We start from the raw sequence: 23,238 nt of genomic DNA on the forward strand, positions 1-23,238 counted from the left end.
AAACGGCCAGAAGTGGTACTGTGGCTCAAGTGGCAGAGTGCTAGCCTTGAGCAAAAGGAAACCAGGGACAGTGCTCAGGCCCTGAGTCCAAGGCCCAGGACTGGCAAATAAATAATAAAGTGACAGTGGTGCCTTCCACTACTTGGGAAACAGTGCTTTCCAGAAGAAACAAGTGGCAACTTGTTTTCTATAAGAACTCCCAGAGAAGGGTGCTTACGTTTTTACAGGACTATAAACACGCAGGCATACGTGACGGACACTTGTGTGTCTCGCTGAGCCTGAAGTCTTTTCCGTATGGCTTTGATAGCTACGTGTGGCCAGTGTGCTGAGAGGTCTTCGGGACAGGAGCAGGCAGCCAGCGTCTGTGTTTGTTTCGATTTCTCTTAGAAACCCATCTGAAGAAGCAGGAGAGGTGTGAGCAGCTCCTTCTCGGTTACTGCCTCTTTAGATGTCTCTTTTCCCATGCTGTTTTTATTAGCTGAACCCATTGTGACTATCAAGTTTTGAGTTGGTTCTTGCTTTCTGGGGCCCCAGCCCAGCTGTATTTACAATTTCCCTCTCCCCTGGGGAGAGTTGCTAGAGGGAAAAGACCAGAGCGCCTACAGTGACGGGGCACGTGGGCTGTCGCTGTTGGCACTGTGTAGGCAGGCATCAGTAGGATCGGTTCAGAAAAATGTATTCAATGCTTTATGTACTTGGAAAATTCCCCTCATCCCCTGAAATACCTCCAGAATCTCAATTGGCTTAGCGCCAAATGTTTTTCTTCTCCGTACATTCCTTTGTCTTCTTTGCCCTGTTTCTCCGTGCCCAATTTAGAATGATGGACAGAGATCATGGTAGTTCTAGACAGTGCCATTTTCAATGACAGCTGTGCTGTCCAGTGGATTCTGGGGAGAGTTCAATCATAATTGTTGCTTTTTTTTTTTTTTGGTACTGGGATTTGAACTCAGGACTTCACGCTAACTTGGTGTGCGCTTGCGCACAGCTGGAACTTTACGACCTAAACCATGTCTTCAGCCTGCTTTTTTTGCTGATTGTTTTGGAGCTGGAATCTCACAAATTGCAGTTTTCTGGGTTTCTTGAGTATCTAGGGTTACAGGAGTGAGCCACCGGTGATTGGCTCATCATTGTCTCTTGAAAATACTGTATACGCGTGTCTTTGGCGTGCGTACGTGTGACTGGCATGCTTATGCTCTTGCTGGAGTCTGGTGAGAAGTAGAGCGGCATCCACGTTAACACAGCATGGGGACAGTCACCTCCTCCAGGCTGATGAATGTCTCTATTGCCCTGTGTGGTGGGGCAGGAGGTAGGAGGCCTTCCTCTGGCCTCCTGGGCTGGTATTTGCCCCCCCCCCCACTCTAGTTCTGTGGAGCACTGTTGGGGTCTCTTCTCTCCTAGCCTGCAGTGACATGGCCAGCGGTGGGGGCATGGACACCCCTACCTGGAATCCTTACACAGAGCTAGAACCCAAGCAACAGATTCTTTCCGGAGTGGCTCCCACCTTCCCTTCTTGGCCGCGTGCCATAGTGGCTCCTTTCTCTCAGGCTTGTGTTTGGCTTCTTCCTAACCAGCCAGCCAGCTGACTCATTATTCCCCTCACGGGTGAACGGGCTCCTGTGGTTTTGCTGTGGATGACAAGCTTTAGATTTGTGGGATCAGGGACACATACGGTTGCTTTCCACTGCACCCCACCAAGCCTGCAGTGATAACCTCCCTTTTCCCTGCCTGTTGTGGGAGAGTGGCCTGCGCAGTGGCTCTGTGTGCCTGAGTCCAACCTCCTCCGTTATCAGGGACTCCTTTGCGTCCCGGAAGCTTGTCTGGTGGTGGGAGGGGCCCGTCTGGCTTTATGGGTTTCGTGGGCTGGAGTTTACATGCTCCTGGCGCTCTGCAGAACTGTTAAGTTGTTTGAGTGGCCCCTTAGCTCTGAGAAAGCTCTGGAATCAGGCCCGAGGAAAAGATCTGTAGGCTCAAGCTTGCCGGAAGGTTTGATAGCATCCTTGTGAGAACAACTTGAAAGTGAAATATTTAGCAGTTAACTTTTGGACTGGCTTATGCCATGTGTCAGTCCAAAAGATAAAACTTTAGAGAAGTTTTCCACGGAAAGTAATACATGGAACTACTTTGAAATGGTTGCAGGGAACATTCCTTAGGGTATCTTCACTGAGGTCATTCCATCCGTGGTGATCTTTCTCATTGGCGAGCAGAGCCTTCTTTCTTCTGGGCTTGAGTGCTCTGTGTCAGGATGGCAGAAGTTTGAAGGCACAGGGTCTCACGGCACTGTGACGCGCTCCTCAACATTGAAAAGCAAAAAAGCCATTTGCTCATAGACACTCGACATGGCCATCACTGAGATTGAGAAAAGGTTCCGGCCAAGCTCGGGCTCGGTGCCTGGCATTGTCCTCAGCTTTGACTAGGGCTCTGTCCCTGTCCCGGTCCGATAGCAGCTGCGTACTACCTGGCCTGTCCTGTGAAGAAGTGCAGGGCTGAGAAAGGCCACCAAGAGGCCTCACGGAGTGAGGGGAGACGTTTAGTCTGAGGCCTGGAGGAGGTGAAGGAGGAGCCACACGGCACCCAGGTCCCAGGGCAGGGCTGCGTGCGGGAGGTCTGGGAGGCTGGGGGCGGGGTGCGAGGAGGGCGGCCGGGGAGAGAACATGCCGGCCTCCTCCCTGCTCTCTGCATGCTGGGAAGGTACTTGGAGCAGGGGTGGTGTGAAGGCTGAAGCCTGGGGTGGTGGAGATGGGGTGGGGGGCAGGGGTGTGGCAAAGCGGCAGCAGGGGAGCAGCCCAAAGAGTCGCAGGGCAGGTGTGGGGACGGGGACCGGGGCGCCAGTCCTGGGGTGGAGAGAGGGGAGCCCGGGATGGGGTTTCACGTCAGGTCAGCCAGTGCGGCTGTGCCAGAGCTCACAAGGGTCTCTCTCTGAGCGCCTGATTGAGTGACTGTCCCATTTGCTGACGTGGGTAACACTGGGTAAGAGCACGTTTGGGGGAGAGGTCAGAGTCCCCGTTTTAAATGTGGAACCCGAGACGCTTTTTAATACTCCGTGTTGCGCGGTAGTGACCTCAGGCCACTGTGACCACGAGTCCCGAGGTGTGCGATGAAGGAAGGCTCCCTCCCCTCCCCCCAGGTGCCGTGCTATGCATTCGACGCAGAGTTGAAGAAGCACGATCTAAACCCGCTGATCAAGCTGAGCGGAGGCTACCTGGTGGATGACTCGGATCCCGACACGTCTCTGTTCATCAACGTGTGTAGAGACATAGGTGAGCGCGGTGGGCTGCCCAGGGGCCTCGCCTTCTTCCTCTCCCGTCTATGTTCCTGTTTGGACATCCATGTTGTTCATTAGGTGGACTAACCAAGTTCCGCCCTGTAAGATTCTCTTTGCACAGTTCCTCTGTTGTGTTATTTCTAAACAATTAAGATAACAGACTCCACCACGGCTCCACAAACTAGCCAGTGATGAACTTCACGTAGATTTTTTTTTTTGTGGTCCCTTTGTCCTTTTGAAGGAAGGCTGATTACATCTCATTTTCAGTGGGTCAGTCACTTGAGGCTGGTTATAACGTTGAGGTCTCATGGATTATTGACTTCTGAAACAGTAGGCTGTTTCGATTTGGAAAACATTTAGGTTTCTGGTCTTTTATCCTCTAAGGATTATCTGAGTTCACTGTGAGGCTGTCTTATGAAAACTAGTTTTTTCTTTCCCATTAGTAGCGGTTTTGGTTGAATTAGCTGCATTGGTTCTTAGAGTAGTGTTGGTCTCCCCTACTCCTCATTTTGTATTATCATCCCCTGCCCCAAAGCTGCCTCGAGTGTGGCCCTGCTGCTTTCATGGGCAGTTCAGATGTGTGGCCGTGTGGCCGTGTGTCCATCTGTCCATCTGGTGCGAGCAGGCGCCTGCCTTTGGGAGCGCAGCCAGCGTGGCACTGACCTGGGCCCAGCGGCATTGGGAGGGGAACCGTGGGGCCCCTCGCGAGGGGCTCCGATTCTGCCCTGTGTGCCAGGGCCCGAGGGTGAAAGGCTTGCCACCCTGCTTGCTGGCAGGGCGTCCCCTCCCTTAGCCTGGGAAGGGAAGAGCCCAGAAGAGGCGCTGTCCCCTCACCCCCAGGAGACTTTCACCACTTCTGCGGCAGGGCCTTTTTTTTGAGGGTCGGGATCGCACCACACTTGGTACTTTTTTTGGAGCATATGGCCAGGTAGGAGGAGATGCGGAGTGCGTCAGTCAGCCTGTACGTTCCGATGTAAGGGGTAGGAGAAACACTGCTGCACTTGCCATCGCTGCCTGCCGCGGTTTGAAAGGTCTGGCATGTTCCGGGTGCCTTCCTGTATCCCTGTCTTCTCTCTTCTCTCCTCCAGCCTGGGACACCATGCGTTGGCCACTGCACCAGTCTACAGCCAGACAAGAATGAGAGGGAGGGAGGGAGACAGTGGGAGGAAGACAGGCTAGACCCAAGTCAGAGAAGGTCTAGGGGTGTGTGTGTGTGCATGCACGCACGCGTGCAAGGAGATGATGTGTCCACTGGGGCCTCATGGCCAGGCAGAGCAGGTCTTCACCTTTCTCCAGCCACGCTGTGAAGGGCTCAGCTGGGCCTCAGGTGTGGAGGTTGTGCAGTCATTTGTGTTGGGAGAGCCCAGACCTCCCTGTTTCTGACCCCTCTGCTCTAATGTCCCCCGTGATGTCTTGCAGACTCCCTCCGAGACTTGAGCCTGCAGCTGCGCGCCTGTCCCCCGGGCGCAGCCGCCTGCCTGCTGAGAGGAAGCCAGGGCTTCGACGTGGGCCAGCCCAAGGACGGGTTGAAGCTGGTGAGCAGGGACAGGTCAGTTGTCGGCCTCTGCGGCGGCTTGCGTTTTTAATCCACAAGGGGCTGATTTAGGGACAAGGAAATGGCCAGGAGCTGGAGCCTGTGTATGACTAGGATTTAAATACGTTCTATGCAGGTGTGAACATGGTACAGTGAAGCCTATTGCATAACTGGTACATGCTAATAAAAACGGTTTAAACCGACGTGTAGAGAAAACCTTGGGGAAGGTCTGTGCACTTGCTTCTTTCCATGTGCTTTTTTTTTTCTTTTTTTGCCAGTCCTGGGCCTTGGACTCAGGGCCTGAGCACTGTCCCTGGCTTCTTTTTGCTCAAGGCTAGCACTCTGCCACTTGAGCCACAGCGCCGCTTCTGGCCGTTTTCTGTATATGTGGTGCTGGGGAATCGAACCTAGGGCCTCATGTATACAAGGTGAACACTCTTGCTTCTAGGCCATATCCCCAACCCTTCCCATGTGCTTTGAAGATCATCGGTGACAGCTGAGTCTCATCAGAGTTTGCTTATTGCTCACTTTCTGATCCTGTGGTGCCTGCGACAATAAATGCATATGGAGGCCCCACCCCAGGCCTCTGTTTGCTTTAGGAGGTAATACCGCCTCAGGGTGCTTCTCGAAGTTCTCATTCCTCTCCACCAGTCCTGTCCTCCCTAAGAGGGCTGGAGTCAGGACTGGCAGTGTGCCGGGTGCCATCCAGGGAGACCGTGCCCTTCAAGGGTTCCAGGGCACAAGGAGCGCCCGGGTTCCCAGTGGAGAGTGGTCACTCGTTTGACAGTGTTGTGCCCCTGCCGGTGAGTGGATGGTTTTTGTGTTCTGTGTAGAGGATTGCGTTGGGAGCAGAGGTCTCCGGTTCCCTCTTCTCCCCGCTCTGTGGCCTTTCGCGTGCCTGGTTTTGCCCGGCTCTGTTCTGGAGCTGTGGTGTGCAGGGGAGACGGAGGACTGAGGTGCGAGGCAGGCCGCTGTTTTGTCTGCAGAGAACAGCGAGGCCTGACCTCAGTTAAAAACGCTGGAGTTTCCTATGTATGTGTCTGTATTACTTTGCTCAAGCTGACGGGACAATGTCACACACGTGGGGCTTGAAGGACAGAACTCTATTTCCTCACGTGGTTTCCTCCTGTGGCCTGTCCCCCGTCTCGTCTCCCTTCTTCTTTTGTGCTCTCGCGTGGTCTCCCCACCATGTGTGCGCTCTGGTCCTCCTCTTAGAAGTTGGGACACCGGAATTGCCGGGTTAGAGTCCCCTGGTCTGACCCCACTTTTACTCAAGGCCTCCCTGAAGCCCGCGTGTCCCCGCGGTCACTGCTCAGTCTGGGGCCCGTGGGCCGTGAGGCCGGTGACTCAGCTCCGGGCAGGCTGCCGAGGCTCGAGAGAAATGTGGGGCACGGGGCAGCCGCGCGTGCACACGAGGCATCTCACCTATTTTTAGCGCTCGTGTCGTGGTGTGTGGGGCCCCGGGCGCATCCGCAGCCAGGGCAGGGCCTGCTGCCCCGTGCTGGCGCTCCCCGGCGGGGCCTGGCCCGGGGTCTCGGGGTGCTGGGCTCGCTGCCCCGTGCTGGCGCTCCCCCGCGGGGCCTGGCCCGGGGTCTCGGGGTGCTGGGCCCGCTGCCCCGTGCTGGCGCTCCCCCGCGGGGCCTGGCCCGGGGACTCGGGGTGCTGGGCCCGCTGCCCCGTGCTGGCGCTCCCCCGGCGGGGCCTGGCCCGGGGTCTCGGGGTGCTGGGCCCGCTGCCCCGTGCTGGCGCTCCCCCGGCGGGGCCTGGCCCGGGGTCTCGGGGTGCTGGGCCCGCTGCCCCGTGCTGGCGCTCCCCCGCGGGGCCTGGCCCGGGGTCTCGGGGTGCTGGGCCGGCCGCTTGCAGCCCGTGAACCAGCGTTTTGGCTGGCACACAATGGCTGTTTAATGACCAGCCTGTGGCCTCGCGGACAGCAGCGACCTTGGCCGGCTCAGCTGTGCCCTCTTGGCGTTGCGAAGTCATTTATAAAAGCGTTCCTTTGAATGCTCAAGCAGCTCCCCTCGGTCTTTGAAGTATTTCCCATTTATACCCTGCTCACTTCATTTATTTGCCTTTGAGCCATAGGTTGCTTTTAAGTTTCTTTCTGACATGGAAGTTGTTGTATGCTGTACCTTCTAGAGTTCATTTCTTCTGTCCTCCTCTGCCTCCTCCCCGGGTGCTAAATCCTCGGGCTTGGATGGTAATTTGAACGTTCTGCGTGTGTTTGCGACCCCGCAGGCTTGTCCTGAGCTACGTGAAGGAAGGGCCGGGGCAGCCGGACTTCTGTGATGGCCACAGCCCTGCCGTGACCATCACGTTTGTGTGCCCGTCTGAGCGGAGGGAGGTAAGTGCTTCCCGCAGGCTGGTGGCCGCGTCGCCATGTGGCCCCGTCTGTGTTCCAGGCAGGCAGGTGGGTGTGGGCGGTGGGGCTACTCCAGAGGGACCTGCACTGGGAAGAGGAGACAGGCCTCCTGGAGAGCTTTGCTCTCTGGGGCTTACTGTGAGAGCTGCTTGCTCTACACTGACGCGTGTGTGTGTGTGTTTGAGTCAGTGTTGTGTCTCACTATGTGCTCGTGGTGGTCTCAAACTCACAGTTGTCCAGCCTTAGGGATTATAGGCCTGTACCACCACTGCTGGCTGACCAGGTGTGCCGGGCAGGAGGCAGACCAAGAAAAGAAGGGGACATGGGAGACATCTGTGACCCCTTTCCAAGACTGGCCAGGAGTCACATGGTACCAGTTCACCTGGGCATGGTGGTACACACCTTTAGTCCTAGCACTCTGAAGACATCAAGAACTGAAGGACAGTCGGGATTGCTTGACAAAACCCTACCTAAACAAAACCAAAGCAACTCCATAGATCTATACAAACCACGAAACAGAACAGGATAAAGCTGTTGTGGGTGAAGACGCCTTAAATCATAAACCTTCATTCTGCCATCTTGCTGCTTTTGCAGCCAGGCGTTTTGGTGCTAGCCTTTGGGGTGAGTCCCGGAGGATAGGGGAGGCCCCAGTTCAGGAGAAGGCCGCAGAGGCTACCTCCGGCTGCCTGCAAGGTCGTGATTCTCCAGGACCTCGACTCAGTGTAGCTGCGCTGGCTGGAGCTTGAGCGTTGCTCTGTAGGGGAGTTGAAAGTAAATGGAGCTATTCTAATGCAGATGGAAAAAATGTAAAGTTAAAATAGGGGAGAAACTTTGAATAGGATAGGAGCTTTAAGAAAGGTAAAAGTCAATTGTTACTGTAAGTCATTTAATCAGTGTGTCAAGCGAGATTCAAAAACCAGGAACAGAAAAATGTAAAAGCCCAGTCAGTAGCGCCGTCTACGAGCTCCGGAAGCGTTGCGCGTGCGCGTTGAGGGTGTGGTGTAGAGCTCCTCCTTCCCTCCTCTCGCCTGGCTGCCGCAGGGCACCATCCCCAAGCTCACTGCCAAGTCCAACTGCCGCTACGAGGTGGAGTGGGTCACCGAGTACGCCTGCCACCGGGACTACCTGGAGAGCCAGAGCTGCCTTCTGAGCAGCGCGCAGCACGACGTGGCCGTGGACCTCACGCCCCTCGCCCACCAGAGAGGTGCGCCCCCGCCCCGGCCCCCCCCCCCCCCCCCCCCCGCCTCTGCGCCGCACGCTCGGGACCGGGCTCGCCCTGGCGACGCCGCGTGTGCCTGTCCGCGTTGACCGCTCTCGCGTCTTCTGTCCGCAGGGTCCTATGCCGCCGACGGGAAGGAGTACACGTTTTATATGAGCGTCTGTGGCAACGCCGATCCCCCGGTCTGCAATAACAAAGAGGCCGCGGTGTGCCAAGTGAAGAAGGCTGATTCCACTCAAGTCAAAATAGCGGGGCGACACCAGAACCAGACCCTCCGGTGTGTGAACGCCGACGCGCGCGCTCTCTGTGCACAGTTCCTCCTTCCGCTCCCTGAGCGCGGGGAAGCCGGAGACAGCCAGCACGCCTTCCTGTGTGACTAGGGCGGGCTGGCATTTGTCCCCAAACAGCGGCATGCTTTTCCTGGCTTTGTAAGAATGCAGCTGTTAGAACCATTCACTTTGTGAGTCTATTGTTTGTAGGGAACTGTGTTGTACAAAATTTATTTGTAGTTGACATACTGTTGTATTTTTTTTCCCCACCTTGGCCTATTTATTAATTTAGTTGCTGGTAGCGGGACTTAAAAAAAAGTCAGAGCCTGACACTCATGCTTGTTTTTTTCCATGCATGGCTGGTGCTTTATGTTCTTGTATTTTTTGTTGTTGTTGGTGGTGGTGGTGGCGGTGGTTGTGGGGCTTGAACTCTGGGCCTGGCTCTGTCCCTGAGCTCTTCAGCCCAAGGCTGGTGCTCTACTATTTGAGCCACAGCACCACTTTGGGTTTTCTGGTGGTTGATTTTAGATAAGAGTCTCATGGACTTGCCTGCCCGGGCTGGCTTTGAATCCTGCGATCCTCAGGCCTCAGCCTCGGTATAGCTAGGATGACAGGCACGAGCCACCAGCGCCGGCTGTTCTCGTATCTTAAAGCTTATGTTTGCGAGTTGTTATTTTCTTTGGGCATTTTGAGAACCTGAAGCCCTGTTAGCTACCCACGAACATAGCTCCTCAGTGCAGCTCTTGTGACCTCACTGGTTATTTCCCCGTCACAGCGTATGTGAAGAGTTCCTGTCATCCAGAATCCTTGGGGTAGGAGGTGCTTTGGACAGCTGCTAGAAGGGCTGCCCGGTTCCTGGGCATTGGTTTACTGTGTGAGATCCCAGGCTGAGAGCGGGAGCGCCCTCCTGCTGCCCGCCCTGCTGCCCGCCCTCCGTCAGCCCGTCTCACGGCGCAAGGATGACGGTGCCGGGCACGGGACTCATGTTGGTTTACCGCAGTTGCCCGCTGCCTTGAGGAGAGCTTGCCGTTTCATGCCAGCACGCAGAAGCGTCCACGCAGCAGTTTGTAAAACTTCAAGTTTCTATCTTGGCTCAACTAATGGCCTTTGTACGTATGTGCACGCCAATCTAGGTACTCCGACGGAGACCTCACCTTGATATATTTCGGAGGCGACGAGTGCAGCTCCGGCTTTCAGCGGATGAGCGTCATCAACTTTGAGTGCAACAAGACCGCAGGTGAGCGCGTGCTGGTTCTCAGCCCCTGTTCTTTGTGTTGAGGTGTGCACATGTGCACGTGTATGCATTTTCTTGAAAGTAGGATGCCGAATGAAGCAGTCTGCTGTCCCCCTCTGGACCTGGCCGTGTCTACTTCCTAGACTGCATTTTTCTGTTGGAGTCAGATCTCGTGGCTAGCTCTCACTCCTCCCGCGGCACACACACCTTGTTTCCATTGCCCTCTGCGGCGTGTTTGTCTTGGGAGCAGGTCCAGTCCTGCTTGCTGGGAGAGTTTCTGCCTTGATTTCTGCTGCACAACTCCAGCCAGGGCCGATCTAACAGAGGTGAATGCCTCTCACCTTCCTGCCAGGGCATATCTCTCCCTTCCTCCCACCTTCCCTCCCTCCCTCCCTCCCTCCCTCCCTCCCTCCCTCCCTCCCTCCCTCCCTCCCTCCCTCCCTCCCTCCCTCCTTCCCTCCCTCCCTCCCTCCCTCCCTCCCTCCCTCCCTCCCTCCCTCCCTCCCTCCCTCCCTCCCTCCCTCCCTTCCTCGCTCCCTCCCTCCCCCTCTCCCTTCCTTCCCTCCCCTTCCCTTTCTCTCTTTCGTTTGCAACCTAAAGTAAGACATGTGTGTGGCTGGCGATGCGGTGGCTTTGGGCTCCACGGGTGCAGCACCCGCGTCCCAGCGAGCGGCTGCTGTGCGCTGTGATTACAATGGGGAGGTTATGAGCTCGGGCTTGGGCCAGACTGTAAGGGCTTGATTTTGACTCCCCCTCCTTTCTAGCCATGAAACACAGGTGAGTTATTTAACCACTTGAAATCCGTACGGTGAGGCTAACATCATCCTTATGCCATTGTGCTTTGAGGATAATACGCGGATAGGTGTTAAGTTTTGCAGCCTGTCGTAGCCCAGCTGGCCACGATGTGGTTGAGTGGTTGAAATGTGTCACTTAGCCATTGTCAGCAAAGTTATGAAATGCAATGTGGAGTAGAAGTTAGAACTTAGCCCTTGGCACACAAACTGCTTCTTTCCTTAGAACATGAGACAGCTCAGGACACCAAGCCCCGAGGAGGAAGACGGATAGGTGGGGAGGTCCAGGCAAAGATGGGGAAACAACCAAATGGGGAGTCCTCTGCCGGTGGCCCCCGTGGCGGGGGAGGGTGGGGTGGGTTCTGAGGCAGTAGGCTGTGCTTGAATCTGCCTGTGGACCCTGGCTTTGGGGAGGAGGCCCACGAGGAGAAGAGCTGTTGTCCTGCCCTGGCCATTAGGCGGGGAGCAGCTGCTGATCCCAGTGACTACAGTCACATGCACCAGCAGGTAGGTCGCACCTGTATACCAGTAGCACCCAGAGGTGTCTGTGGCCTGGCAGGATGGGTGTGGCAGGCTAGCACACTTCAGCTAGAGTCGCTGTAGAGAGCTCTGTCCTTTTCTCCTCTGTTGAAGGCCGGAGCCCCAGGAAACTTAGTCTTACTCACGATCATATTAGTCCAAGACACTCTGGGAACTGGACCTCAGGTCTCACTCGGGACCATGGCGAGCCTCTTGCAGGCTGGAGCCGCAGCGCTGCTGTTGGCCACGTGCCCCTTGTTCTCTGTTCATCTCATTGGTGCATCGCAGACGGCTTTCTGTGAGGCTGCACAGTGCCACTTCACCAAGGCGAAAGGGATGCAGGCTTGCAAGCCAGGGTTATGTGTGGGTGTCTGGAGTGTAATGATAATCACTCTAATCTCCCCGGATCCTGGGTCTCTGGGATCTCTTAGCACGGATGTTCGCTGGACACATGGCATTGGCCCTAGCTTCTGTTTCTTTCCTTGCTTCTCAGCCCGTCCGTTGGTTTGAGTCACACAGAAGTTCTTTTCCTCTCACATTGTTCAGGGAACGAAGGGAGAGGAGGCCCTGTCTTCACGGGGGAGGTGGACTGCACCTACTTCTTCACCTGGGACACGCAGTACGCCTGCGTCAAGGAGAAGGAAGACCTCCTGTGCGGTGCCAGTGACGGGAAGAAGCGCTATGACCTGTCTGTGCTGGCCCGCCACTCAGGTATTGGGAACACCCCCCGCTTGAGCCCCTTGCCCTGCGTTCATAGGACAGCTGCCCCTGAGTAGTTCCCAGAGCTCTGTCACTAGTTTGAGATGCCGTCCGATTGTGTCATGGCTCTTCTTTCTGTTCTCTCATGACAGCACACATTGGGAGGAACTGTATTTGAGACCCACATTATCCTTTTCTGGCTGAGTTACCATGGTCCATCTTAGCGTTTAATGAGAACTTCCCGTGTATTGTTTCTTGTACTTTGTGTTTGGGAACTTACTTAGAGCACTGTTCTTCCAGTAGCCTTCCGGAGGTATTTCCACTCAGCACAGGGCTGTGGAGGCCAGGGGCACTGGCTCTCAATTTGTGGCTTTTGGCTTTGTGCTTGCCCTTGTGGCTCGCTGACCCTTTCTCATCTCTGGAACGGGACTCGTATGACACTCCCTGCACTTTGGGTGTGGGTCGTGGGACTTGAACTCAGGGCCTGCGCACTGTCCTTGAGCGTCTGTGCTCAAGGCTAGCACTCAAGCCACGCATGCCACTTCTGGTTTTTGAGTGGTTAATTGGAAATTAAGAGTCTCATGTGGACTTTTCTGCCCTGGCTGGCTTTGAACTGTGATCTTCAGATCTCAGCCTTCTGACTTCTGAGTAGCTAGGATTGCAGGTTGTGGCGGGATGCACACTCAGCCTGGCTCAACTCCTGATGAACCTGCCCAGCTTGCTGAGTGCATGTTCCGTGGCAGAGAGATTGTACCAGGTCTCCTGATGTGGCCGAGGGACTGCTGGCGTTAGCTCCCCAGCAGCTGCAGACTGGGTCTGTGCTGGGTCTGGAGAGAGAATGGGATATGAGTCAGTCATTAGGAGTTGAGGCGTGTCTTCCCTGTTTTGGAAAAAAAATAAAAGTACAGTGTTAGAGGAATTCCTCTTGTGTGGTGGGATGAAGAACCTTCCTCGAACACAGGGCACAAGTGCTCTACTGTAATGCCGTGTTCACGGGTTGCCTCCGCAGTAAATGTTCTGTGCACTAGTAATCGAACCCCTAGCGTCCAAGGCTGAGTTCTGTGCCCGTGGGCTCCCAAAGATACTGATTTCTGCAGCGTGGAAAGAGCTCAAATCTCAGATCAGAGCCCTGGTTGAAGCCTCGCGGTGCTGTGTTCCGCTGAGTTTGCCCGGTGCCCATTTTCTGTTCTCGGGGCTTGAGTGTCTTGCAGGAAGCGGAATGCTGTCGGCATTTGAACAGTAGCGTTCAACGGTAGTGTCACAGCAGGGCCTCAGGAACACCACGCACAGGCACGCTCCGTCTTTGAACTACACCTCTAGCTCGTGGTGTGCAAGACCCAGCTTAGAGTCCGGGAGGGGTGCAGCGGTCCTTTTGCCCACTTTGCACACTCTTCTCAAGGAATCTGGAGGATTGGACCAAAATATGCCGTGAGGCAGGCGAGGCGCGAAGTCCTTTTCTGCTGCATAGAAAGTTCGGCTTTGGGACTTGACAGCCCAAGCCCACTCCAGCCGGATCTTGTTCAGCACTTAGGGGGAGCTGTTGGTGCCCAAACTGCCCTGCGGGATTTCTTTAGGCTTTTGGCATGGGAGTAGCTTCTCCCCAGTGCACTGGGTCGGCAGTGGCCAGCTGTGGGGTTTTGCCTTCTAAATGCCTTCCCTGCAGAGGTGCTCAAATGAGAATGTCCCTTTAGATCTCTGTACATAGCTCCAATCTGGCCACCCATAGCTGTTTGTGGGATGGCAACTATGCTGGTGTAGCATTCCTTGCTTTGCCTTTACATCCTTAGCCTGCAGGGTGTGCTCTCCTGATACCGGTCAGCCTCTGTTCTTCCTGGTGGGCCTTGGCCTTGTGCCCTACTCGCCTTGCTTACCTTCTGTGGCTCTAAGCCTGTGTCCTGCTCACTGCTGGCATGTGCGTCAGAAGCCATAGGTTTCTCAGCACAGGCCCTGGCTGGACCTGAAGCTCAGTATATTGTCACTGGCGTGGCGTTCTACTGTGTGAAAATAGGGATTGGCTTTTAGTCTCTGATTTCATGCTGTAGGGTTTGGGACACGTAATAAGTATGTTCTTAAGATGTTTCAGCCGGGGAAGGGAAAGTGGTAGAAAAATGAGGGAGGGAGTAACAATTTTGACAAGAAATGTACTCATTTCCTTATGTAACTGGAAACCCTCTGTATATCACATGTACAATTAAAAAGAAAAAAAAGACATTTCAGATCAAGGCTGGTTCCTGTTTCCAAGGCCGGGACTTGGTCACTGTCTTCAGCCCTCCCAGGCTTCAGGAACGAGGGTGCCAGGATTTCCTGACCGAGGGCTCAGGACCTTTGGCTCAGTCGCCTCATAGAGTTTGACCCACAGGAAAAGAACTCACTGTGAAGGAAGCTTTTATTTCTGATTGCAGAATCAGAACAGAACTGGGAGGCTGTGGATGGGAGCCAGCCAGAGACAGAGAAGAAGTCTTTTTTCATTAATGTCTGTCACCGCGTGCTGCAGGAGGGCCGGGCCAGGAGCTGTCCTGAAGATGCTGCCGTGTGTGCCGTAGGTGAGCTGGGGGGAGATGGGAATGACCCGAGGTGGGGGAGGCCAGTGACCGACGGAGCCCCCCTGCGCTCCTCGGCCGCCTCTTCCTGGATTCACACACGTGGTCGATGGCTGCTGCGTGTCTTCTGTGACCCTAAGGTTGGCCGGAGCCCTCTGATGTTGGCCTAGGCCCTATCTGGGAACAGAAAGAACCATGCTGGCAGATAATCGGCCAGCTGCCGGTGCTTGTGTGAAAAGTTAGTTTTTAGCAGAAGCTATGTCGTTGTGTTGGTCCTGTCGCTGTCACACAGAGGCAGCTCAATCTGAGAGAGGTTCAGTGGCTTTGTCGTTCATCACCCTGAAAATGCCAGGTGGTGAGAGCAACGAGAATCTACTAGAAATGTGAGAAAGAGCTATGAGGCTCTGATGGGTTTGAGAAATTACCTCTTTTCTTTTTTTTTTTTTTGGTCAGAGTGATGTACAGAGAGGTTACAGTTTCACACGTTAGGCATTGGATACATTTCTTGTACTGTTTGTTACCTCCCCCCTCATTCCCCCCCTCCTCTCTCCCCTTTCTCTCTCCCTTCCCCCTTTCCCTCCCCCGCCATGAGATGTTCAGTTGGTTTACACCAAACAGTTTTGCAAGTATTGCTTTTGTAGTTGTTGGTCTTTTTATCCTGTGTCTCTCCATTTTGGTATTCCCTTTCAGTTTCCTAGTTCTAATACCAGTATATACGGTATCCAATGTACTCAGATAAGATACAGAGATAGTGCGGGTACAAGGGAGGGGATACAAGAGGATCATCAACAATAGAAGCTACGGTTTCACATGGCATGTTGAAAGTAATTACAACAGTGATATAACAGTCGTTTCCATAACATGGAGTTCATTTCACTTAGCATCATCTTATATGGCCTAGTGGCAAGATTGCTTGCCTGGTATACCTGAAGCCCTGGGTTTGATTCCCCAGCACCACATACACAGAAAACGGCCAGAAATGGCGCTGTGGCTCAAGTGGCAGAGTGCTAGCCTTGAGCAAAAAGAAGCCAGGGACAGTGCTCAGGCCCTGAGTCCAAGCCCCAGGACTGGCAAAAAGAAAAAAAAAAAAAGAGAAATTACCTCTTGTGTTTAGAACCAGTGGTATGTCTTTCAAAGCAGGTACAGGTATGGTATGTGTTAAGAAGAACTGGAGAAGAGAATTTTGAGAGCAACTGAATTAATAGTTTAGTGGCTATCAGTGTGGATTGCCAGACAGGTTTAGTGAGTTTGTGCTTCACCAAGAATACAGCCCAGCCTTTGTTGTGCTCTCCTAAGGCCTTTGTAGCCAAGGCGCAGACATAGGCACAGTGTTCCTTTACACATGGCGCCTCAGATGTCCTTGGAGTTCTTCTGTCACTGTTCCCACTCAGCCTTGCCACTCAAGAAAGACTCCTTCCCTTCAGCCAGCTTTGGTGGGCTGGAGCGGGGAGTGAGCCATGGTGCACCTGCTTGCTGGGTTGGGACTGATTTTTGATTCGTTGTCCATGTCCACCACGATGATTTTTTCACTGAGCCTTCCATCTCCACCACCCTCCTCCTTCCTTTGTTTCTTTTTCCAGATAAGACCGGAAGCAAAAATCTGGGAAAATTTGTCTCTTCTCCTACAAAAGAGAAAGGAAACATTCAGCTCTCCTATTCAGATGGTGATGACTGTGCTGGTGGCAAAAAAATAACAACCAACATCACGCTCATGTGCAAGCCAGGTAAATGTTAAGGTGGAACAACGCGGTGTGATGGTGACTTCCACCCGACGCGTGGGGCTGCTGCTGCTTTCTGTGTCTCGGCTTCTCTCGAATCTGCACAGGGCTCTCTCTGACTGCACTGGGCCTTTTGGGGACCGGAGGCACACCAGTCGGATTTTTGCCCACAAATGAAATGGAGAAAGCCTATGGAATCAGCAGGGAGTTACCCTTTACCAAGCAAGTCACGTGTCTCATGGATGGTGGCCTGTTCTTCCGACTGATTGAGAATCAGTCATGCAGGGAGATTATACATGGTCTTAAATGTTAGCCATGGTTTTACCCCTGTGCTCACTTTCACCTTCATTTAGAGACACAGCACCCTTGTGTCTGCTGGGTCAAGGTTAAGGTCAATACTCCTTAAAACCTTACATTTCCTGAGCACTGTGCCGCACAGTTCTGTTTCCAGTTTGTCAGGATCTCTTGTTGACGCGGCATGGCTTCACTGTGTTTAAGTGTTTTCCATGTTGTTGGATTGGTAACGTTTCCAGGATTGGGACTTCTAACCGCATATCCTCTCTCCACCTCCCACTGTACTATTTCCTTTGAATAAATTCCCAGCTGTAGGAGAAGCCAAAGGTTAGCACTATTTTTATTTGTTTGTTGTATTGTGGTTAAGTGTACATAGCATTACAGTTACCATTTTAATTGCTTTTTAAAACGGTGGGAAAGTATGCATAACAGAAGACTTGCCCTGTTGGTCGTTCTCAAGGGTGCGGTGTGGTGGCTTTAAGGACCTTCTCCCCTTTCTTCGTAGCCACCTCCATCATGCCTTTCTATAACTTATCTTTCCTGATTGGCACTTGGTACCTATTAAACACCCCCAGCCCTCCAGCCTCCCACGGTGGCAGCCATCTGCCTTCTGTATGTGAAGCCAGCCGCTCCGGGTGCCTCCTGTCCCCTGAGCCCACAGAATAACACTTCACCTGTCACACCTTGTTCCTGCCATCCTCACAAGGATGTGTTTAACTGAGCAAGTGTAAGGGGAGGTTTTCAGAACAGACCTAGTGACTGCCCTTCCCCCCTTGTCGACAGGTGATCTAGAAAGTGCTCCAGTGTTGAGAACTTCCGGGGACAGTGGTTGCTTCTATGAGTTCGAGTGGCACACCGCTGCTGCGTGTGTGCTGTCGAGGACAGAAGGCGAGAACTGCACGGTCTTCGACGCCCAGGCAGGTGGGTGTCTGAGGAGTGCCTTTGCGGTCTAGTGAGGCTTGCGAGCGCATTAGAGATTCAGAATTCTATTAATGCCCTTTAACTAAATTCTAAGCACCAGTGTTTATGGTGTGGGGCTGTTAAAGATGATCCCATGTTCAATGCATGTGTAATTGGACATGCCAGAACATGACACAAAGGTTTGGACTCATGTTTGAAAGGCTCTGGCTCTTAGCCAAGAAACTTACTTAGCCTTTACAAGAAGTCTGGTGGTCAGTGCTCACCTGACTTACACACATGGGAAGTTGATATGACCTGTAGTTATGGCCTTGGAGTAGGGTTGCAGGTTAATGCAGTAATGCAGGTGGTGTGGACTTCGTCTTCAGGGGAAATGCTAGTCATTGTGTGTGTGTGTGGGGATTGTCATCTTTTTCCTTGTCAGTGGACTCCTGCCCCAGGAATTGACTGTGTTTTGACTGGCCTTATATTCTTGTGCTATTTTTATTCTTAGGATTTTCTTTTGATTTGTCACCTCTCACAAAGAAAAATGGTGCCTACAAAGTTGACACCGACAAATATGACTTCTATATAAATGTTTGTGGCGCGGTGTCTGTGGAGTTGTGTCAGTCAGGCTCCGGGGCCTGCCAGGTAGCCAAAAGGCAAGTGACTTCTCACTGTGAGTTTGGTCTTCCACGTGTTGTGCTGGCATTAGCATGTGTTTCATTCAGGGGTAGAGCTATCCTCTCCTAACCTCATGGCTAACACTGAAAAGACCTGGCCAGAAAATTTCAGGATGCCAGGAGCTAACCCCCCTGGAGAAGAAGCAAGCCACATGCTAGGTAGAGAGGTGGGATTGGGGGGGGGGGGGAGTCTCCCCTTCTGTCTTTTGTGCTTTTCAGTTCTTGAGAGTTTATGTATTCGTTCAGTCTGTGTAGCATTAGTTTAATTAGGTGAGTTCTTCTTGAAGCCAGCGTAGACTTGGGTCCTGGTGGCAAGTGCAGAAAGCCCTCCTACCCTGCAGTGAAAGATCTTTCTGTGGGATCCCTGTGGGTGTAGCTCCAGGTCTTGGCCATGACTGAGTGCATCCCCATGACCCCCCACCTTCCTGGCTCTTCTCTCCACATGTACCCTTGGAGACCTTCTCATTGGGGATTTTCTGAGCGACCTCTATATGTTTATTTCAGTGATAGGAAAGTTTGGAACTTGGGGATGAGCAATGCTAAGCTTTCGTACTACGATGGGATGATCCAGTTGAACTACAAGGACGGCACCCCCTATAACAACGAAAAACATACACCGAGAGCCACGCTCATCACTTTCCTTTGCGACCGTGATGCTGGAGTGGGCTTTCCCGAATATCAGGTAGGGATGGGACAACACGGTATTATCTGAGGGTAGACAGGCTTGTTATAGAGCCTTTAGAAGCAGAGCTATGATTCGTCTGATTTTTTTTTTTTTTTTTTTTTGCCAAATGATTGCCTCACTCCTTTTAGTTTTGAAGGGTGCATGTGCATTGCTCATTTGTTACTGTTATACTGTTCATTTAAAGGGCTGCACACCTCTGTGGTATTACACAGACCTGTTGACAGTGGGCATAAAATAAACGCATTAAAAAAATCATCTTTTATTTCCACCTAATCAAGACCACGTTTCCATTGTAATTTGTTTTCAATATAGTGAGAGGAAATGGACAAAGAAAACCTTCTCTCAAGCAGTTCTCATCTAAGTGACATCTTTGTTATTTTTTGAATGCTGCTTGTTTTTTGCTTGTTGTTTTTTGTTTTGAGCAGTTTCCCTTTCTCTCTGCTCTGTGTTAGCCCTCTGCCACTATTTTATTTGTAATACTTTGGTTTGAGGCAATGAGTACTTGGTGGTTCCATTCTGTGATTGGCTGGCTCTGTTGTCTGGGGCCTCTGGGGAGGCGATTCCATTCTGTGATTGGCTGGCTCTGTTGTCTGGGGCCTCTGGGGAGGCGATTCCATTCTGTGATTGGCTGGCTCTGTTGTCTGGGGCCTCTGGGGAGGCAGTATACCATGACAGCCTGTGATGGAGGGAAACTGCTCACTTCTCAGCCAGGAACTCCCACAGAGAGCTGGGAAGGGGCTCGGTCGGCTTGCACACTTTGCTTTGGCGTGCATCCCCAGTGACTGAAGAACTCTCACCTCTGCTCCACCTCCCACAAGCTCCACCACTTCCCCGCAGCGCTGAGCTGACCAAGACGTCACCATGGGGGCCTCCGAGGGGTGCTCCAGATCTACACTAACTAGCTCCATCTGTTCCTGTTCCTTCCTTGTCACTGTTAGGAAGAGGACAATTCCACCTACAACTTCCGCTGGTATACCAGTTACGCCTGCCCGGAGGAGCCCCTGGAGTGTGTGGTGACTGACCCCTCCACGATGGAGCAGTATGATCTCTCTAGGTGAGCAGAGTCAGCTGGTGCTGGTCCTTGGTGTGCTGTGGTGAGCACATGGTTGGGCTGATGCCGAAGGAGGTTGCATTGGTGCTGGGAGAGCTGGGTTAGGATGGGGAGATGGACGCAGAAGGAATCACAGGCCTGGTGTGGCAGCTTTTGTGATAGCAACTATTCTGTACCTTGATCATTTCAAACCATGGCTTGGTGCAAGGTGGGAGGGTGCGTGAAGGGCAATACCATCGGCCTTCCGTTTAACTCTGTAACTACTAGTTCCCGGTGTGAGAGGTTAAAGGCAGACTCTGCTTGGCATTTCAGTCTGGTGAAGTCTGAAGGCAGCCGTGGTGGGAACTGGTATGCCATGGACAACTCGCGGGAACACGTCACATGGAGGAAGTATTACATAAACGTGTGTCGGCCCCTCAACCCCGTGCGGGGCTGCGATCGGTACGCGTCGGCTTGCCAGATGAAGTATGAAAACGACCAGGTTAGTCTGCTCAGCGTCGCTTCTTGCTTCCCGAGACACGGCTTCGTAACCCCAACCCCTCCGAGCGCAGGGCCTCTGCGCTGATCACACTGGAATCTGTTCAGATTTAGGGTGTAAGGAAATCCCACAGTGCCAGCCACTTTAAGAAGCAGAAGTTCTCACTAATTATGTCAGTCCAGGTTTATCTGTGAGTGATGTGGCACATAGGGGTAGAAAAGCGTTTGCTTTCCCAAGCTCTTGTGGATTCCTAGGGAAGACTGGGTTGGAAGAGGTACTGTGGATGAGCTAGCTTTGAGTATGAATGCTGTCTGGGGTGCTGAGCTATGTGCACCTCATCATCTGGCTGATGACAGTGATGGCCAGAACTTTGCCAACGTCCTTATGGTGCCGATCATGGTGATTCTTAAAAGGTGCACATGTGCTCCGCAGTTGGCTTCTGTAAAAATGAGTGCCAGGAATGTACTTGTCTTGACACACGAGAATGGCTCACTCTGGTTGTGGATTGCTGTCTCAGTGCGGGTGTCGTCTGTCTGTGCATGTGCTCTGTGTCATCCAGTGACCTCACGGTGCAGCCATCCTTATTGAGTGCCTACTCTACGTCCGTGCATACAGGCAGGCTGTCGTGGTTGTTCTTGCATATGCAGAGTGACTTCACATTTTCTGCGGTTGAAGAAAAGCCAGAGTGGTCAGGATGCACGTACCGGGTTGCCCTGGAATCAGATCATGTTCTGTCTCGTACAGAAATGGATGGGGCAGGGTGGGTGCTTCAAGAAGTTCTGGCACTCTGGGGTCCCGTTAGCGTCTGAGTCCAAAGTTCAGGCATCTGTTGGTGGCCTAGTCTCAGGCGAGTCACTTCTCAGCCTCGTTTCCCTTGTACAAAATAGAGAAGGAATCTTCTAGCGTGGGTTTAAGACTGTAATTGGCATAAGCTCTGTGTATGTATTACATAGTTTGTTTGGGAGCAGTGGTTCAGTGTTCCATAAAAAACATCAGTGATCACTTCATAGGACGTTTCTACCAGACTATACGTTACATGACCCGTGCGTCTCTGGATAGGAGATAGCTGTTGAGGAAAACCCATGAGTGCTCTCAGGGTGAGAAGCTCAGAATTCTGAATTGTTCAGATTTACCTGTACTCGCTGTATGTGTGTCCGACCAGTCATCGCTCCACCTGCATGAAGCTGGCTACATGATTTGCACAGGCTCGCTGCTGCACGCCTCAGCACTGCTCATCAAACCTAGATCTTGCTTCCTGCTGCTCCCTGTCTCAAATAGAGCAGATCCTTGATTCCGTTTTCCTACAATGGCACTCAACATCTGCCAAACACACCCTTTGATTCCACGTATCTAAACCTTTATGGTATTAAGTGTGTTGTGTGACTTTCTTGGCTTGGGAGATTTACCATAACTCCTGTGTGTGTGTGTGTGTGTGTGTGTGTGTGTGTGTGTGTGTCCATGAGAGAGAGCAAACAGATTTTTTTTTACAAATTAACAGGGAAACTCAGCAATCCTACAATTTCAGCACAACTGGTGATAATGTGGAACTGACAAGAGTGTCTGCCCATAACTGACTTGTATAACAAACATAGGAATTTTAAATTTGGGGGTCTTGAACAAATTTCTTTTTCATTTGTTTATTGTCATTATAAAGGTGATGTGCCAGAAGGGTTACAGTTACAGCACATTTCTTGTTTTGTTTTGTTTTTTTGCCAGTCCTGGGCCTTGGACTCAGGGCCTGAGCACTGCCCCTGGCCTCTTCTTGCTCAAGGCTAGCACTCTGCCACTTGAGCCACAGCGCCCCCTCTGGCCATTTTCTGTATATGTGGTGCTGGGGAATCGAACCGAGAGCTTTCATGTATAGGAGGCAAGCACTCTTGCCACTAGGCCATAATCCCAGCCCTACAGTACATTTCTTTTTGGACACTGTCACCCCTTCCTTTGCTTTCTGTTTTTCCCTCCCATCCCCACCCACAAGTTGTATAGTTCGTCTTCAACATGGTGTCCAGTGAGTATCGCTGTTGCACTTGTTTACCCTTTGTCCCTTGATTTCTGTGTCCCCCCTTACCCTCCCAAAGACAGACACATGAACAAATGAGACAAAAAGAAAGCAAAAGAAGCAACAGGAAAAAAAAATTTTATTTCTTGGAGTTTATTTTGGTACATATTATTTTATGCAATCAGGTGCACATGAGCATTAGACCTTTGTGTTCCTCTCCTAAGAATACTTGGCACATTTGATTTTTTTTGTTTTGTTGGTTATTGCTCTTGAACTCTCTAGGCCAGGGCACAGTCCCCAAGCTCTTCAGCTCAAGGCTAGCGGTCTACCACTTGAGCCAGTGCCATTTCCAGTTTTCTGGTGGTTTAATGGAGATAAGAGTCTCATGGACTTCTGCCTAAGCTGGCTTTGAACCGCAGTCCTCAGGTCTCAGTCCCCTGAGTAGCTAGGATTACAGGTGTGAGCCACCAGCACCCGGCTGATTTTTTTTTTGGAGTAATTTCTTTTACCTCCTGTGGTCAGAACCATGTGTAGTCCATCTGTGAACCAGGAGGGCTCCTTGGGGCTCCCCTGGGACTCCCATGGGTCCCCTAGCAGCAGTGGTTTCGCGATTCTGTGACTCCGGTTGGAGTGACGTCACAGGCCGTGGCTGCCGTAAGGAATAGTTTGTCAGGGGTGCAGTCAGCTGTTTGCAGGCAAGCCCGGCGCATTGTGTTGCAGGGCTCCTTGACTGAAGCCGTGTCCATCAGTAACTTGGGAGTGGCAAAGACAGGCCCCGTGGTGGAGGAGAGTGGCAGCCTCCTCCTGGAGTACGTGAACGGCTCGGCCTGCACCACCAGCGACGGGCAGCTGACCACCTACAGCACCCGCATCCACCTCGTCTGTGGCCGAGGAAGCCTGGTGAGGCACCGCGGGGGGCGGGGGCGGGGGTGGGGGGCTGGTTTGGGACTGCAGACCCAGGCACTTTCGTTTGTCATTGTGTCAAAATGGATAGGACAGATTGAGCA

General features: G+C 52.7%; 1 protein-coding gene across 1 annotated transcript in view; it reads left to right on the forward strand.

Annotated features, from left to right (window-relative positions):
* Positions 1–23,238, forward strand: part of Igf2r (insulin like growth factor 2 receptor) — an 81,694-nt gene that overhangs the window by 26,149 nt on the left and 32,307 nt on the right. The window contains 15 exon segments of the mRNA XM_048354396.1: positions 3,125–3,257; positions 4,682–4,811; positions 7,032–7,137; positions 8,197–8,359; positions 8,489–8,651; positions 9,777–9,880; positions 11,734–11,898; positions 14,289–14,429; positions 16,007–16,150; positions 17,222–17,359; positions 17,850–17,997; positions 18,523–18,700; positions 19,642–19,757; positions 20,067–20,235; positions 22,952–23,131. Of these exon segments, the coding sequence (XP_048210353.1) occupies positions 3,125–3,257; positions 4,682–4,811; positions 7,032–7,137; positions 8,197–8,359; positions 8,489–8,651; positions 9,777–9,880; positions 11,734–11,898; positions 14,289–14,429; positions 16,007–16,150; positions 17,222–17,359; positions 17,850–17,997; positions 18,523–18,700; positions 19,642–19,757; positions 20,067–20,235; positions 22,952–23,131 (2,178 nt within the window).

This window comes from Perognathus longimembris, chromosome 9 (assembly GCF_023159225.1).
Source record: "Perognathus longimembris pacificus isolate PPM17 chromosome 9, ASM2315922v1, whole genome shotgun sequence".
In the NCBI taxonomy this organism is placed as follows: Eukaryota; Metazoa; Chordata; class Mammalia; order Rodentia; family Heteromyidae; genus Perognathus; species Perognathus longimembris.